Consider the following 19,284-nt stretch of genomic DNA (forward strand, 5'->3'; position numbering starts at 1 on the left):
ATTGTTTTGTAACATCCTATGAAACCAAGTTAAAAAGTAACAGTTTGAGGCAGATGTTTGGCAGTATAAAGTTTATTGACAGTTGACATGTGGTTGTTATAAAGTCTTGTCTGAACTTTGTGGTTTCACTGTGTCAAATGTGAAGCACACACTGTTGTAATCAATTGGTCATTAAGGCTATTAAAAATGTGTGTTTAAATTCTCATTATGTATTGTGTGAGAGGAGTTTTTGGGGCCTGAACTCAGAATGTCATAAAGTTAGTTCAAATTAAATGGCATGCAATGATGTGAAGTTCCTTTTTTATAAACACATATTTTAAGTCACACTAAAATGCATTCTGCAAGAAGTAACTTGTACAGATGTACAAAATAATTCTTTGTTGAAATATAAACATTACAAAAGAAATGAGAAAATATGTCCGATTTGCATCATGTTAATTATTGATAATTGTTAATTTTGGTTATATGAAATTCAAATGTTTTATCCTTAATATTGCACATTGCGGAATCAAAATAGCCATGTCATGTAAGTTTAATTCGATAACAAACTACTGTAGGCTGTAATATAGAAAATGAGTCAAGAGGTCAAGTGTTTGTCATCTGTGTTTTACTGCTTTCAGTCTTTGGACCCTGGACGGATGCTGAAAAGAGGTGAATCAAAGAGAAGATGCTCAGAAGTCTGATAACTGGCAGCTAGAGCACATCACTCACACACTGCCAGGCTCGGGAGTTTGGAGAAAAACGTAAAGTTATTAGGATGTGTAGAAACCTTAAGAGCTGAACAAAGAAAAATTAAACATGGACAGGAGACAAAGAGTGCTTCTGCAGCTGCTCAGCTTTGCTGCTCTTCTTGCCTGCGGTAAGTCTCTTGTGACACTTTTTATTTAATGATTCTGCCAATCATGGAGAGGTCAAAGCATAAACCTAAGAGCGCCGGCCCTTGCTTTAATTTTTTTAATCATTAAAATAAAGACAAGTGTATCAGCAAAGGAGAACCTGATGAAATATGAACTCAAAGTTGTGTTTTTTAACGTAATGTGTTTCGATGTGATGACTTGCACTGTATTTTTGAAGAAATGCATAAAGTACTTGATGAGCAGACCTGAGGGGGAGAATTTAATTTTGGCATTATAGTAATAAAGAGATGGGGAGAAAAAAAGACTCACATTAATAAATTCCCACAGTGGAGATCTCTTACTTTAACTCGTCTATATCACAGAAGAAGCCGAGTTTTTTTTTTATTATTTATTAAAGGAACCACACAGTAAATATTCTAAGAAAAAAAACAAATTGTCATACAAAAGACCTCTAAACCTTTCTTATTAAACTAGTTTTCCACCAATCTGTACTGTTTTATATGCTGACCTGTGATTAAAATCAGCTGCTTCTCTTCAAAATGTGAAGAATCTCTAAACACTGGGTTACTTTGTGCCACCAATTATCTTTAGAGAAAAAAAAAATTATGGTTTGTACTTTTAAATTATAGCAGAGGATTTAAGTATACTTTGTATTCTGAAATATCTTGCATCAGTGGTTTAGTCTTTTATCTGATGTTTGATGTCTCTGAAGCCTCACACTGGATTGTTTCAGGTGAGGTGGAAAACACTGGATAAACGCTTTGCAGTAGCTTTTAACTTTATATCAGCTGTGGTTTTCTCCTGGTCTTTTGACCCGTTATGGACGAGCGCAAAAACATGTGATTCTAGTGTCAGTAAAAGTTGTTAAAGTCAAACATTACCCATTAGATTTGTATGAGGTGCTGAGAGTTGACTGACATGGCTGGACTGTGGATCTGTCATGGGACTTTTATGATTGATGGGCATTCAAATGATGAAAGTCCACATCAACCGGGTAGCTGTTTTTTTTTTTTTTTTACTTAACCATGAAATTTATACCGTTCTTCCTGACTGAAAGACGTTACTTCATTATGTCTTTTAATCTGCGAAACCGTGCATCCGTTTTACAGACAGAGTGTAAAAAATATAGAGAGAGTGTCTTGCTTTTGCTGCAGGCCAGTGATGGACGTCTCTGTGATTAACCAGATCTTTGGACTTGGGTTTACTTTGAAGTAATAAGAACAGAGAGAGTAATCTTCGCACATTAGACACATGATAATAAGTTAAATAAACTAGCGTTAAAAAGATGATATATCTGTATTTTTCTTTTAAGTTCAGGGTTTTCCAAATCACTTCAAACCCATTTTATTGCGGCCAGCATCTAGTGGTTCATGTGCTGTTTCACATACTTTGCTGTGTGCTTTTATAATGTATTTCTTTTGTTAAATACAACATATTTTGGTTGCATATATGTGCACAGTAACAGTATGTTGTATTGTTCTGTTTCAGCCCACTGCCAGTGTCAGGCAGGCTGGAGGGAGTATGAGACTAAATGTTACTTCTTTTCAACTGATACAAAGTCATGGCTGGAGGCTAACGCTTTTTGTTTGGAGCAGAACAGCAACCTGATGAGCGTTCAGGACATTCACGAGAGGGTGAGACAACACACGAGCCTCCAGATTTGATAAATGTTCTTTTGTCTTTTTTTACACACAGGGATCATGTATATTTTTATGTCTTATTTCTAGTTGTGGGTGAGGACACAAATCGGCACAGAGATCTACTGGTTCGGTCTGAATGACCAAGTCTCAGAAGGTGTCTGGGAGTGGAGTGATGGGAGTCCTTTTTTACCATACCTATCGTATGTAGCATCCAGTATCAGAACATTTCAGTAAAGTTGTACACGAATAGACGTGTGATGACTGTTTACTCAAAATGATCTGTCTTGTTTCAGATACTGGATGCAAGGCCAGCCTGACAACTGGGGAAGTGACCCTGGGGAGGACTGTGGTCAGGTGGTGGGATCTAGATTTGGACAGTGGAATGATGAGAACTGCAATGTGAAGAGGAAATATATTTGCAAGCACCCCAACCGTAAGTCTACCAAATAGTGTGATAGTTTAAATTCCATAGGAATTACATTTGTTTTATTATCTGATGATTATTATCTCATGATTTCACAATACCTTTAATTATTTTTCATGTAAAGGTTATCCAGTCTCAACATAAATTATCTCAGATAAGATACTGTATGAGCCACCTCCACCATACAGTGTGGTGATGATGCAAAAACAGCTTTAAACATTAATTATGTAACTATTTTGATGTCGGAGCAACCAGAATTATAATTCAGTATTTTAAGTGTATGGAAGTGACATAATCAAACAACTTTGTTTTTCGTCTACCAGTTTGTTGCATTGCATTTTATTCACTAGTTTTTGGTGTTTTTTTTAAGTTAGTTTATCAGGCAATAGAAACAAAATGGTGATCCGCTCATCAAAATAGAGCTGCAAGTACTCTTTACCAAACTCAGCATATTAAAAGCTTCTATATTATCTTTCCATTAATTAACATAACAGAAACAGAAATAGGTTGTTTTTCAAACAGTAATGCGTCAGGTACCACTTCCTCACAAACAGACACACAAGCCCATATTTTATCAAACCGTTCTTAACGTGGGGGATAAGCAACATTTTAAAACATACATTTTATTTTCTGCTCTCCAGCGAATCCTGGCCCACAGTGTGACTTAGGCAACGGCTGGAGACAGTACGGCTCCAACTGCTACAAGCTGAAGGCCGACACTAGGAAGAGTTGGTCGGCAGCCAGATCTGACTGTGTGCAGGACGGAGGAGACTTGGTGTCCATTACTACAGCACAAGAAGAGCAGTACATCACAGGAACACTGCACCCATCACACTTTGACCTCTGGATTGGGCTTTCCACACTGGTGAGAGGAACATAGTGATGCATTAAGAGGCTCACTTTGACTCTTTATTATTTAATACTGGATGTGAATATTTAGTGCATCAATATGAAGATGAGCTTTGCTTCTCCAGAAATGCAACAAGATTTCGTGTCAAGTCGAAGCAGGGAACAGTCAGTTAACCTGGTCGGATGCTCAGCAAGTGGGGTACACAAATTGGGGTACCGGTGAACCCACACTGTAAGTTCTAATATGGTATCTGTCTCATTTAAACTAAAATATAATCTGTACAATCAAAGTCTGACCATGTGTTCTCCAACAGTGATACACAGTCCGGCTCATGTTCTGCAATAATCAAAGACGAATCAGATGAATTTGGAAAATGGAAAATTCACGTGTGCCGATATGAGCGTCCTTACATGTGCAAACGACCACTGAACAGTAAGCTGGATTGTTACTGTTACTACACAGTGATAATATCTCTTGTCCCAGTCATTATATTTGTATTGTAATCAAAAAAGTTATAATATTGTTTAGATTCTTTGCTTTTTCCTCTAACCTCTTGCCTGCTGTTCCTCCAGCTATCTGCCCTGCTGGCTGGCTGAGTTTCGCTGGCAGTTGTTACTGGTTGGTCAGTAATACCAATCTGTTGACCACCTGGCACGAGGCCTTCACCAAGTGCTCCGACATGGGGTCCCACCTGCTGATTATAAACAGGTAGGAAAGAATTAAATGGCAAGTATTATTTTTTTTTAAAGAGACACTTGAAAGAAGAAATAGCACAGAGTTGAATTCATAAGCAGTTCAGTACACTTACTGCAGCAGGTGAAATTTAAATTTAATTTTAAAGACATTACTGCACCAGTTTGTTTATGTTATGACTGCATTATGTTTGGGCATGTCACAGATAAAACACCAAAGTGTAATTGTACTCAGATTTTCACTTGTTTCCGCTGTACAGAAAAAGTTAGTCTTGCTTAAAAGGAATTAAGATCCATGCTGCGTTTAATTGCACAGAGCAAAGAGTTTGTGAGAACAGTAGAAATCTTAACCTGTCTCTTATTTTCATCCCGTTCCTCGTGTGCAGTCAAGACGAACAGTTCTTCATAAATGGGTACCTTCCAGACTTTCACCAAGTAGACATTCCTGATATCTGGATTGGTTTATCAGGTATTCTACACATTTTATGTTTTGATCCTCACTGTGGATCAATAACAAAAATCTCTCTTTTAATAAAAGTGATTTGTTAAAATGCCCATTCCCTTCATTTTTTTCTGGCCTGTGATGTTACCAGATAAGGACCAGGATGGGGATTTCAAATGGGTGGATAAAACAGCGGTTACATTTTCCAACTACGGTGCTGGTTGGCCCAGAAACACAGCAGGCTCCTGGGACTGTGGACAAATCTTCACAGGTAGAACCTGCACTCTAAACTGACACTGTCCTGTATTTTCAGTTGAGTTTCGGCATTGCAAGATGTTTATGCTCTCTTCCAGGAAATTATGATGGCAAATGGGAAACAACCAACTGCTTCAAGAGCCTGGGTTACATTTGTGAGATGACAGGTGGACAGAACCCCAAACCAACTTCAACACCTGGTCAGTCAGACTTCACGTTCCCTCTTCACATACTGTCTAACTAAAGCTGTGATAATAACTGTGAGATTGTTATTTTTGTGTCAGATTCCCACTGTGACGCCGGATATTTGTTGTATGGAGACTTCTGCTATCAGTTTCAGACTGAGTCAGTGCTAAACTGGCAGGATGCTGAGTCTCACTGTAACAGGGAGCAGGCTCACCTGGCCAGCTTCCACTCGCAGGAAGAACTGAGTTTCCTAACTGGTGAGCAGCTAAGAAAGCCCTCTAGCTCATCTAATTATCATAAAATAATTCACCAATAAATGATGTGAATATTGTGGATATATTGTTAACTTATAATATATAATTTATAATGTGTCTTTTGTCTGCAGCTCACATGCCAGCGGAAGCCTGGGTGGGTCTGAATGATATCAATGTCGAAAACCAGTTTGTGTACACCGATGGAACTCCTGCAGTAAGTGATGAAGCCATGAATATATTGTGTGAGCATATAACTGTAAAATGATATCAGTTTGACAACTAATCATCTCAAAAATCCCCGTAATCACAAAAATATGAAAATCGTGGGATTTTTTTGGAAGATCTTTTCTTTCCTCAATGTTTCATTATGCAAAAATGCTGCAGTATGACCATGAAGCTGCTCATATTAAAGCAACATTTCTTATTTTTGTCTTCCTTAGGACTTCCTCCCATGGGCGCCCAACCAGCCAGACAACTGGCTGGACAAGGAGGACTGTGTGCACCTCAGAGGGATGAATCACCAAGAACCTGGGAAACTCAATGATGATTTATGCACCGCCACAAAGGAATTTGTCTGTAAAAAAGGTCAGATACATTATATTTCTATTAATATTTCCCTTGTGTTGTGTGTTGTATTCATACTGTATTCTGTAGTTATTCTTTATCTCGTCTGTCCACAGCCAAGGGCCAAGGACCTCCTCCACAGCCCCCAACATCTGGACCAGGTGATCATTACGCTTCAAGCATGATCTGAAGCTGATAATATGTGTCTTTATCTGGATATGTATGAACTGTCGGGGGTTGTGTTTGTCACAGGATGGAATACGAAGTGTGGTTCTTGGACGTCAGATCCTTTTAACGACTATTGCTACCTGTTTAACTACCTGTCGATGAGGACGTGGTCTGAGGCTCGAGCCGACTGTGTCAACCAGGGAGGAGACCTCATCAGTATCACCGACCCCTTTGAACAGGCCTTCATACAAGGTGTAACCTCTATATATTTACTCTAATGTTCTGACATGCACTCATCCCGGCTATATTTATATTATATATATATATTTCTGTATTGTTTATTACTTAATAATTTCAGAAGGTTTTGTCCCAATTATGTTACATAATAGTTCACTTGAATGTAATACAGAGGAGCAGGTTGAAGGACTATATTTCTTCATGTTTGTCCCAATTAGATCTCTAATAGAAGAGCATATTAAGGGTCACTGGATTAGATTTTGAAGTTAAAATATTTTGAGAAAAAAGTTGTAATGTTATGAGAATTAAGTCATGTTATACCTCATGGATGAAGTACGTAAACTTTTACATGAAGTTGTTATAGGTTTTAACAATAAGCACCTTATTATCATACATATTACACCTTCTTTTCTCATAACATTGCAGTTCTTTCTCAAAATATTCCTACTTAGTTTTCAAAATCAGTTTTTTCCTCAATAATCTGTTGCACTCTACCTTAGTACACTATATAGAGTTCTGTATACAAGCAATAAACTATTTTTTTTATTTTTTTATTTTTCACTACAACCTGAGGCGCCAAAGGAAAACCTTAATAGCAACTAAACAGCCACTGAAAATCTTGTTTTTTGCTGACCTCTAGTGGTTTAACTTCCCACTTTGCTGCTGTGATGCATAGTTGCACTCCAGGACACAGCGGTATCACTGTTGGGAGCAGAAACAGGCTTGAAATCAGAAAGGGGAGTGAAACACTGCTTTTCAGCCTGGTGTTAAGTTACTCTTTAAGATATATAAAGTCTGGTGGTTCTGTATTTGTTCCCTCATGCTGGCTGTCTATCTGGATCGGTTAATAAACTTGTTGTCTCCTCTCAGGTCTGATCCAGCAGAGTCCCACAGGTATCTCTCTGTGGATGGGTGGACACGACTCTGTCACTGAAGGTGGCTGGGAGTGGATGGATGGCTCTCCTTTCAGATACATCCGCTGGAATGCAGGTTAAAACCAAATCTGTTCTGCACAGTTTCTCTGAGAATGCCTTCAGAATGAAAACATATAGGGAATACTGTGACAACTGAATTCCCTTCTTTGGCCTCATCTTTCCTCACAGGTAACCCAGACGACTATTACGGTGAAGACTGCCTCTCGATACTTATTAACAGCGGCTACTGGAACGACGACAACTGTGAGAACAAAAGAGGATACATCTGCAAGCGGAGAGGTGAGATATGTTGCTTTAATTGTCGTTGCAAACAGAAAACAATATTAACAGTGTTAATGCATGTTGGTAACATTATACTCATGTTTCCTCTTTCAGGAAACACGCCTGAGCCTCCTCCACCTCATGATGGTAACGATACCTCACTATCTGACATGGCTTCCTGCAGAGTGACTTTTGCAAACAACATCTACAAATAACATGAAACAATGATTCATTTCTTGTCGTGTGAAACCTTCCTGTTGCAGGTTTCATGACGGCGCTGGTGTGCCAGGACTCCTCAGCTGTCCTTCACTGTCCAGAGGAAAGTGTAATTAATATCCAGTCTGCTTTCTACGGGCGAAAGAGTGATGACATCTGTCCACACCTGGATGGATCAGGAGGAGGTGCTGTACACAACACACATTTACAAATGCAAAAAAGGAATTAAAATGGGGACATTTCTTTATTTAGCTACATTAGATCTGTTAAATTCTTTTTATAATCTTCATCTGCAATTACTTTTTTTGTCTTTTGACTGCCAATTGTTTACTGTTAATAGAATACAATCGAATTAATAAGTAAATATTGATATTTGCATAACCAAAAGGTAATCTCTGTTCTGTAGGGAGCTGCACAGTGGAAGGTGTCCTTCCTTACTATAGAAAGGCGTGTGACAATCGTCCCTTCTGCTTTGCGTACGCCCATGTGGAGGAGGATCCCTGTCCCACTGTTTCCAAATATCTCGAGATCGTCTACAGTTGCGAACAAAAAGGTGGGTTTCCTCTTCTTGTTCTTTGATTCATTTTAGGAGTTTAAGCTCTAAACTCCCAGTCCCCTGGGGTGTCACACAATACCCCTGAAAGGGTACACTGATGTTTTGTTTTGCTCTCAGTTTGTCTGCACGGCCTGGGTGTGGAGGACGGGAACATCACAGACTCCCAGCTCTCTGCTTCCTCCTCTATTGGTACCTTCACTCCCAGCAAAGCCCGTTTGAATGGAAATTCCTGCTGGATGCCTTCAGGAAGCGGTATGCACCAACCAGATTGTTCACGCATACAAAATAATACTTGAATTGATGGTTAAAGGTGAAGTCAGAGTTTTGATAAAATTTAAATTGGTATCCTATATCTGATGTCGCCTCCTCCAGCGACCTCAAGCTGGATCCAGGTAAACCTGGGCCAGACCAGAAAAGTAACAGGAATAGTGATCCAGGGTTGTCCTCACAATGACCACTGGCTCACCAAATTCCGGCTCCAGCACAGTACGGACGCAGTATCCTGGACTGACTACACTACTGACGGGGAGGTGAGTAAGCAGACAGCCGCCTGCCAAACGTTACGAGTGCTCATGGATTCTCCTGGTTCAAAACAGGTTGTCATTCTGGATTTCCTTGATTTGCAGTTTTTGCCAGGCTCAACAGACAGAAACACGCCTGACATTCAGCTGCTTGGTACACCTGTGTCAGCTAAGTACGTCCGAATTATCCCAGTGGAGTTCAGCGGTCAGGCGGGCCTTCGATTCGATGTCTTAGGATGCACACCGGACTGTAAGAAAGCACCAGTTTTACAAATCTACTAAATGTCAGAAGTTATATCTCATGATCAGGGAAAATCTGCTGTTCTGTGCTTTCACATATAAACAATCAATAATGAAAAATTGTGGTTCAACAGATGCAATCACATGCGCCAATAAGCCCAACTTCAACTTTGCCAATGATAAAATGACGTGAGTGAAACACACCTCATTAAATGTTGCATTTTTGTTCTGTCCTGTGTGATAATAAGGACATTTTCTGTGACATTTCCATTCATAACACACACTGATGCATTTGATTCGGATGTGTCTTCCAGTGTCCACTGTCCAGCAGGCTGTGCCAAGGCTAATTACATAGTGTACGGCACTACAGAATATCGTGGGGTATGTGAATGTCTTATCTGTATCGCACTTTCTGTACAGTGTTAAGGTAAGATTCTGTTTAAATTGAACATCTCAATATCTCTCTGCTCCGTCTCCTCCAACAGGACTCAAACATCTGTGCTGCAGCTATCCATGCTGGAGTGATATTAAATGAAAACGGAGGAGATTGTACTTTGTTGAAAGCTCCAGGACAGGACTTCTACGCTGGCTCCACCAGGAATGGCATCACCTCAAGACAGTTAGTAGCTGTGTTTCAAACTAACTCCCCTTTTTGTTGTGTAGTTCAACTGTCCTGGGAGGCTAATTCAACATCAAATGTATTTTTCTACAGATTTGATGGAGACTATTCTGTGTCTTACACTTTTGCAGATGGAGGTGAGTAACGATGCATTTATAATCCCTTAAATGAACCGATTTATTTTGAGCAGACACTATTTTCCATTCATGTTGATTGCTCTCTCCTACAGAGCTGAGGTGTCCGGGGCTCGACTGGTATGAGTTTGGAGATTTCTGCTACAAACCTTCTGACGACAAAAAGACATGGCATGATGCCCAGAAAACCTGCAGGGGTCTGGGCGCCGAACTTGTATCTATCCTCTCAATGACAGAGCAGAGCTGGCTGGAAAGCTACCTGTATATGGGTATGGATCTAGAAAAATAGGTGGTGAACGTCAGTTAAATGATAAAGAAAGTCAGAAAGTACAACGGAAGTTAAAAGTTTACATAACACTTAAAAGGAAATCTTATTGGCTCCAACATAAAACATCAAGGGGTTCAATTTTGACACTCAGCATGGGTTTAATGTGGATAAAATATGATGTGATTCTAAATTAGTTTAGACTAGTTTCAGTTAATTGAGCAAATCTGAATCAAATAATGTGGCTTTGGTCAGGCTGCTGAGGCAGAGAAAAGGAAAGCATGTGAAAAAAGGTAGGGTATGATATTATCCACAGGTGTTATAACTTGTATATATATTGTATATAATATGTATGATTTATTTATTGGTTTATTCAGCAGTGACAGTGAACATTGATAAAATATTGCTGTAAATAAGCCAAAAGGGTATTTCTCATCTGTAATCCCTGAACAAATGTTACCAAACAGTTATTAAGATTATTTATAAGCACATAGAAACAAATATAATAAAATATGGAACACTGGACACTTTTATACTACATTGTCAGGTACTATTTAAAAGATACAACACAGAGGCTCATAATGCAAAACCACATACAAAACAGTAAAATGAGGGCTATTTATGTTACTAGTAATATGGACTAAATAAGACAACATTGCTGCTTTGTTAGATAGCAACGGAAATATGCAAAGCAGAAGCACAGTCATAACAAGTATGCACAGTATACATCAATCTGACACTATAAAAACATTAATATATATATGTTTTTTTTTATCACTTACAGCCACCAGCGATGTGTGGACTGGTCTGAATGACCTGGTTGTGCCTGGCATGTTTATCTGGTCTGACGAGCACATGACGACCTTCACTTACTGGGCTCCAGGGGAACCCAACAACCACGATGGCTTCCATGAAGACTGCGTAGAGATGTTACACCAGGTGAGAAGGAAGGAAAAACAGTCCTATGTACCATTCAAATACATTTTATATTACAGAGACAAAGCAAAAATATAACCAATGTGCACTCTGCATGGGAAAAAAATCCAGGCTGCCCACAATCTTCATTCTTTGCAGTGAATTGTGGTAATTTTTTAAATATCATCTCTGTCCCAGACTGGCCGATGGAATGATGTGACCTGTACAGAACTCAATACCTTCATATGCAAAATGCCCAAAGCACATTACCCAGTGCCGTCTGTAAAACCCACTGTGTACGGATGCCCTCAGGTAGGGCAAACTCTTACCACACTTTTTATTCTGTTTTCTTTTGTTGTTGTTTCACTGGAGCAGCTGCAGTGTTTCTGTTTGTATCGTAGTCAGAGGTTTCAGGGAAGAAAGTTTCATAGTTTTTAAGCCTCATACTCTTTTTGTCATTTAGTAAACTGAGATTTAAGACAACACTTTAGATTTAGAGGATCGCTGCCATAGCTTCACCTCTGTAATATATGTCAGGGCTGGGATGCATATGGCTACTCCTGCTACTGGATGGAGGAGACTGCCAGGAGCTGGTCAGATGCCAAGGATTTCTGTAAAGAGCAGGACGGCTTCCTGCTGCACCTTGGAGACATGTGAGTTATTGAAAGAGCAGAGATGTGCAAGAAACCTCTATCAGAGCTAATAACACTACAGATTCTATATATAATCCTGATTGTCCAGATTTTGTTGAGTTCCTACTACTGTATATGTGTGTTCCCTATAACACATCCAGTATTCTGCTCACAGTTTAGTCTTTAATCTCTAAACCAACGTTGTTACAGTCTTGTTTAAAGTCTTGTTGAAGAAGTTTTCACATAATCTCTCATTTCTTTATACTTATACTTCTGGATAGCAATTGTAGAAAATTGTATATCTGAACTATAACTTGAAAAAAGTGAGGTTGAATTAATAATGGTGTCAGATTATTATTTAAAAATTCTGTTATCGTAATGTTGCAGTCATGTTGGCTTGAGTTTTTGATTCACTCGTCTATCTGTGTTTCACTGTAGTTATGAACAAGCGCACTTTACCGTTGGCCTGTCAGGAAAGACCGGTTTGTATTGGATTGGCCTGCGTGCTCATGGAGGAATAAGTGGAGGGGTGGACTACTACTGGGACAACGGCTCACCTCTCACCTTCACTCACTGGGACAAAGACCAGCCAGGTACAGACCTAACACTAGCCCAAATATCAGCCGGACAGAATGATGTATACACACTGGAAACCATGTCCTTGTTGTCTCTAGATAGCGGGGATGGTACTTGTGTGACGATGACGGCGGGCCAGATTGGTGGTTTCTGGGATGACAAGCAGTGCTCAGAGAAATACGCCTTCATCTGTGAGAAACTAAGGCCCGATATCAAGCCGCCCACCAAGGCCCCGACTCCCCCTCCATCACAGGGCTGTGCCGATAGCTGGACAGCTCTGCCTCACTTCAGGAACTGTTACAAGGTATATAAGGCAGCGAATTAAACCATGAATCTCCGTAGGGGACATTGGTTCAGGTTTCCAGTGCTGATTTGTGGGCCGATTTATTGCAGCTCTTCCACAATGTGGACTGGTCCCTGAAGAAGAGCTGGGGTGCTGCACATGAGGACTGCGTCGCCAGAGGAGCTAATCTGGTCAGCATCCACAATCAGGAGGAGGAAGAGTTCCTGGCTCTGTACAGCAAAGGCACCAGCAAGTGGATCGGCCTCAAGCACAACCCTACAGAAGGAGGTGAGTTTTAAAGAGTGGACCCTGGTGGAAACCAATTGGGATACTGAAGAAAAATAAACAACAAGCTCTTTATTATTCCCCATCATGTAGGCTATTCTTGGAGCGATGGCACGCCTCTCTCCCACACCAACTGGGGTCACGGCGAGCCCAACAACCACGAGGGCCGCGAGGAGTGCGTAGAGATGGTGAGCAGCACCAACGGGACCTGGGCCTGGTGGAACGATCTCAACTGTGACGCTCACCAGGACTGGATATGCATGATTTCTAAAGGAAAGAACCCCATCCTGCCCCCAGTGCCCCCACCTCCCATTCCAGGTAAACCTCCCCCCACAATGCACCTGTCCTACTTGCATGGATTTATATACACTTTTACACTCAATCAAATGCCTTTCTTTGTTTCAGTTTGTATGTATTAAAGTGATGTTTTAATGTTTGAGGATCCTAATGAAAAATCCAACACAGTTGATTCTTATAAAGAGCTGAAAATCACATTTAGGATGGAATGTGATTTTTAAATGAGTGAAGGTACGCTAAATATACTAACTCAAAAGAAATACTTTAAAATGCGTTAAACTATATTACAGTAACAGAAATAAATGTATAATTACTGTCTCCTACTCGTGTTTGGTACCTACGTCAGGACCAAAATCAGTCCCTATTTACTATATAGTGCACTGTATTTACCCTCCCGCATTATATTTAAATGTCTGACTTCAGAGTGTCAAAAAAATTCACTATGTATTATGTTTTATAGGGAGGAATAATGAGTAAACAGGGTAGTGATTTTATGGTAAGGTATGGTAAGGTAATGCAAACATGTATTAGTGTCGACTTCATATCATCTCCGTGTTTGTTTTCTCAACCCTCAGCTCCGGACTGTGGAACTAACCCCGGCTGGAGGAAGAACAACAACATCTGCTACTACTACAACGACACCGATATAGTGGACTTCCACACGGCTATGACGCGCTGCTACCATGAGAAGGCCAGACTCGTTTCCATCCTCAACAGGGAGGAACAGGCATACGTTAACACCATGGTATGTCTTTTTTTTCAATTTCACGTCTTTTTACAGTTGAATATTACAATAATATGTTACAGTGAAATGTTTGTGTCATGTTCCAGGTGGGGACAGGCCAGGTTTCTGCAGCTTGGATTGGAATGAGGATGTCTGGCATTGCAAACGGACAATACAAGTATGTATATTTCTAAGAAATAGGAATTGAATTTAAAGGGGAAAATCTCCCCAAAAGTAGTTACATTTGACAGATCGCTCCTTAATCTGAGCAGCAGACTGACAGACTCAGTGAATTTAATGGAATATGAAGACATTTTCTGATTCAAAGCTTTAAGAGTGCATTTAAATAAAACTTTTCTGTCATTAATAGTCATTAATTCAGTATCAAAATGCTCCGATTTGATGCTGAGAAAGCTGCTCTGTAGGTTGTACTGTTCAAATCACTAAAGCAGCACAATGTAAATGTGATGATTTTCTCTTTATAATGTTCACACAAAATGTCAATGCTAAGGTTTTTCTGTTTTACCTGCACAGATGGGTGGACCACTCCCCTGTGACTTACACTCACTGGGGTCCAGGTGAGCCCAACAATGCCAATGGAGAGGAACAGTGTGTTCAGATGAACAGACACCAAGGTATTGAAATGTTTTCCTTATTGGACAATTAAGGCCTATCGATTATATTATTATTATATATTATTTATTATTATTTAGATAATAATCATTTTGTATCTTTATTGAATGGATTTTCTGATGCTGATATTTACAATGAACCTGTTTAGGTGGATGGAACGATGCCAACTGTGGTCGAGCTGGAGCAGGATACGTCTGTAAAAAGCTCCCTGGAGATCACCACACCCCTCCTCCACCCACACAGCCCTGGGAGGGCAATTGCCCTGCAGGTATCACATACTTTTTAAACATAAAACATCTGAAATTAATGTGTTCTATATTTATGAAAACATGCAGATTATATGTAGATAGATGCAGTGAATATGTCTGGTAATAACCTCACAATACGGCAAAACCTGATATAACTCAAATTAGCTACACTGTTATACTAGGTTGTTCCTTCATTAAAATGAACACACACACTGTAGTGCTGCTGGAAATACTCACTAGAGCACAAAATGCATAATAATCCGCAGTGCCCAGCTGTTTGAGGTAGTTACTGAGCTTATTTTAATCAAGCCTTATTCTTTAAAATAATGTCTAATATACAAACTACCAGGGAAAATGTGGTACTCTTAGTGTTTATTTCACACTGTGCTTGATATTAAATGCAGCTAAACAATGTTACAAAAAAGACCCAATATATCGATACAAAGTGAAAACATCGATTTCTAAGTATCTTTATTTTGTGTGGAAATATAGACGAGGAAGATATGCAAACATAGATTAAAATCAATCAAATCATATTTTAGTTAATTAGTAACTGATTGTCTTATAGGGCATATGTATGCACGTATATATATGCAGGCCCCTGAATTGAATCTAAAACGTATAGTGGCAGACTTTCAGATATTGTATTACCAATATTGTATCATTGTTCAATCACTGTCATATCATGATGAAACATGTGATTTACGCCCCTAACTAATAGAATATCTAGGTTTGGCAGTATATACCCTGAGACCGTTTACACAACTTTAATATCTCCAAGTGCATTAGGCATTTGTGGGCAGCATTACAAATTATTGAGCATGACTGCTTATTACTTCACTCATGAACTGTTTCTCAACCAATATCCCAGAGAATGTACAATATGAGAGCACATATTGATATCACCATTTACGCAACCTGTAATCATCTATATATGATGTAACCTATTTACCTTCCTTCCCTCCAGGTTGGATGCGCTTCAAGGATAAGTGCTTTATCTTCAAAGGGAAGAAGAACGACATCAGAGCCAACTGGACTTATGCTCGGAGTTGGTGCAGAGACCAAGGAGGAGAACTGGCAATTATTGACGACCAGTATGAGAACGGTGAGCTACGAGACTTTAAACAGTCCAGTGGCTGCAGCTCAATACGCCTGCTCCCTATATTCTTATTCTTTCCTCTCCTCCAGACTTTGTGTCTAGTTACCTGAGGGACCTGCATGGGCCCACGTGGATCGGCCTGTCAGATCTCTTGGTAGAGAATCAGTACGCCTGGAGTGACGGGGTCAGCCCTGTGCTGTACACCAACTGGAACGACAAGGAGCCCAACAACGCAGGAGGAGCGGTGAGGACACTTTACTTACACTACAGCGTTATATACGATTATTATAAAGCAGGCAGAACTCAAACCGGCACACTACTTAAATAAAAAGGTTATAATTGGATCGCTTTGGTCTTTCTCAACAGGAACACTGTGTGGCGCTAGCTCACAACCACCTGGTCAGCGGCAAGTGGAATGATGATGCCTGTCATAAGGATCATAGCTTTGTCTGCTACAGGAAGAAATGTCAGTAAACACTCCAGCTGTTGTTCTTTCTGCTCAAATACCATTCATTTCCTTTCACTAACAGACACATTTTAAACATACACCCGCTAAATCCCTGTTCAGGCCTTACTGAAAAAAACATTTCTCCATCTGCTTCCACATTAGCGAGCAGCATCGACCCTCCTGCCCCAACCAAGAGCCCCTGCCCATCCGGCTACATCTCCTGGTACCAGAACTGCTACAAACTGGTGGAGGAGCGGGCGACCTGGAGCGAGGCTCAGGCGGCCTGCCAGCAGCAGGGAGGCAACCTGGCCAGCATCGACATGAGCTACGACCAGGCCTTCGTCGCTGGCGTGGTGCTGCAGGGCAGAGCTGATGCCTGGATCGGACTCAGACGCATGGTGCTTCACAATAACACTACCGACAAATTAAAAACATCAAGCTTAGTTCTAATTTATTAAATTTTTTTGCTATTTATGTATTAATAATCAAAGCTGAAAACATTATTATTCATTTTAACTCTCAAACACTAATGTCAGGTCAGACCAAACATCCCACTGTCAGTAAAAATGCTCCATTACAAGCAATCAGTTAAAAGTACTAATTGACCCCTGTGACTGATAAATTATTATACATAACATTAAATGAACTACTTTATGTACAGTTAGGGGGTTTAGTCCAGTGGTTCCCAACCTAGCTCCCTCTAAAGGATCACAAGATATATCTGAGGGAACATGAAAAGATTAATGTGGTAGCAAAGAAGACACAAATCTGCGTTCAATTTTTGGACTTTTGTCTTGACCCATCACAAGCAGATTAATAACAGTTTTTTGTAATATGGCATAAAGTGACCGTTTAACCATTAAATCAAAGTTCATATTTTCTTGTAACGCAGGATGACGGCTCTTACACGTGGACAGATGGCTGGCCAGTTTTCTTCACTCAGTGGGGACCGGGAGAGCCCAGCAACATTAAGGACGAGGGCTGTGTGAGTATGCACGGCTCACGATTCTTCCATGGGACCTGGAACGACACCAAATGTGACCAACCTAAACCCTACATCTGCAAGATCTCCTCAGGTATGTCACTGACCTCTACTGTTTCCTCCCTTTTATTCTCAATTCTCTCCCACCTGTTGGACATTATGTGACACAAAAAAAACTTCCTTTACAGTCTAAACTTGAAGCAATGTTGATTATTTAATTTACGTTGTCTCTTTCAGAGAGGCCGCCGCCGACTCCTGCCCCCGGTGGTGGGAATTGTCTGCCACATTGGAGGCCCTACGGCCACCACTGTTACTTCGTGTACGACGGTCAGCAAGGGTTCTCTTGGCCGGACTCCCGACACTACTGCCAGTCGATAAAGACAGAGCTGGCGTCCATCCACAGCAGAGCGGAGGTGGAGTTCATCAGGAACCTCAACTACACCAAATATCACAACATCTGGATCGGGCTCACCAGGGACATCAACTGTGAGTGTAGAAATAGACTTAAGAACAATGATAACAATGTTGTTTTTTCACAGGGCCATGTAGACATGAGCTTTGAATAAATGGATATGTGTGCTGACCTTTTTTGATGCTGGAACCTTGTATCTCGTAGTTGGCTGGGGTTGGACAGATAAGACGTCTCTGGGATTCCTCAACTGGGCTCCCGGAGAGCCCAATGCAGCCTTCCACCCCGGGGATGTGGCCGAAGAGAGCTGTGTGGAGATGTACCACGACGGACGCTGGAATGACAACAACTGCCTGCAGAAGAGAGGTTTCGTATGCCGCCACCGCCAGTGTAAGTTCTTCTTTTAAATTGTTTTTTTTGAGGACTGCAGGCAACATTTTAATTGGGATATGATAAGCAGCAGATTAACAGCTTCTCTGTGTGACAAATACTGTGTCACTGTGTGACTCTATTTCAGACTATACAACAGACGATGGCGGTCAACCAGTTTTTCCCACTGACGGTCCAGGAAAAAGTAAGTGTGACAAAGTGACAAATACAGTCACAATTTGAGAATTACATCATTTATAACAATGCTAGCGCCATTGCTAGCATGGCTAATGTCGGCCGATGTATTGCCAGGAAATTCTGGGTCCCCAGATGATGAATCCTACTCACTTTAGTCAACTGGGTACTTCTCCTCTAGCACCACCAGTCAGAGTTTTCACCTGTGCCATGAGGTTGACATTTGTAGTTTTTAGTTAAACGTCTCAACAACTGTAGGATGGATTGCCATAAAAATTTGTAAAAAACAATTAGAGGAGAATTTTCTCATATCTCATATCGATGTGGCTCCAATTTCCACAGCAGATTGTCAAACCAGTGTAGAAGTGTGGGTAGAAACTGCTGGACATCAGTTAAAGTATGTAAACAGCCACTCTAACAGTGTTGTATTTCTGTTTGTACAGGTGGAGGCGTGATTGCTGGCGCCATCATTGGGGCCATTCTGTTTTGCGTCTTGATAGCTGGACTGCTGTACTATGTCTTCAGTATCCGGGGGTATAAACTGAGCAGCTTGAGCATGCCAACAAGAACAACCAGTAACGTTGAGGTGGTAAGTTGTTTATTGATTAGCCCGCTGTGGTTGGGTGTGAACACAAGGTTAAGTTTTTTCTTTAATGGGAGTGTAAATATTGAGTTGTGTCATTCTTCTGTTGCAGCCTGCTTTCGTCAACCCCAACTTCGCAGGAGAATCAGACACATAAACCATCATTCTGGTTTTGTACAGTACACCGAATTTGATACTTTTTTTAAAAAAACAAATCAGTGATATTGTAGTGTTTAAGTCTCCAGTTATACAAGATTTGACTCTATTGTATATATTTTAATACACTAATA

General features: G+C 40.4%; 1 protein-coding gene across 1 annotated transcript; it reads left to right on the plus strand.

Annotated features, from left to right (window-relative positions):
* The first annotated feature begins 663 nt into the window (after positions 1-663).
* On the plus strand, positions 664-19,198 carry LOC118332369 (macrophage mannose receptor 1). The gene is made up of 50 exons (XM_035667612.1): positions 664-859; positions 2,346-2,491; positions 2,585-2,697; positions 2,791-2,930; positions 3,563-3,786; positions 3,896-4,002; positions 4,085-4,203; positions 4,344-4,479; positions 4,850-4,932; positions 5,057-5,176; positions 5,259-5,360; positions 5,445-5,603; positions 5,732-5,814; positions 6,041-6,185; positions 6,281-6,325; positions 6,417-6,584; positions 7,440-7,559; positions 7,673-7,783; positions 7,880-7,912; positions 8,029-8,166; positions 8,388-8,534; positions 8,655-8,789; positions 8,910-9,067; positions 9,164-9,308; positions 9,433-9,487; positions 9,613-9,679; positions 9,784-9,917; positions 10,011-10,054; positions 10,147-10,320; positions 11,101-11,255; positions 11,430-11,543; positions 11,769-11,884; positions 12,302-12,456; positions 12,538-12,743; positions 12,833-13,010; positions 13,101-13,325; positions 13,880-14,049; positions 14,136-14,206; positions 14,563-14,663; positions 14,810-14,929; positions 15,877-16,014; positions 16,098-16,252; positions 16,375-16,474; positions 16,619-16,854; positions 17,349-17,532; positions 17,676-17,924; positions 18,055-18,237; positions 18,365-18,421; positions 18,855-19,000; positions 19,107-19,198. Exons 1-50 carry the CDS (start codon positions 799-801, stop codon positions 19,149-19,151), a joined length of 6,516 nt encoding a protein of 2,171 aa, XP_035523505.1. The 5' UTR covers positions 664-798; the 3' UTR covers positions 19,152-19,198.
* Positions 19,199-19,284: the final 86 nt, after the last annotated feature.

The sequence above is a fragment of the Morone saxatilis genome, unplaced genomic scaffold (assembly GCF_004916995.1).
Source record: "Morone saxatilis isolate NCDOM2014 unplaced genomic scaffold, NCSU_SB_2.0 Contig21, whole genome shotgun sequence".
In the NCBI taxonomy this organism is placed as follows: Eukaryota; Metazoa; Chordata; class Actinopteri; family Moronidae; genus Morone; species Morone saxatilis.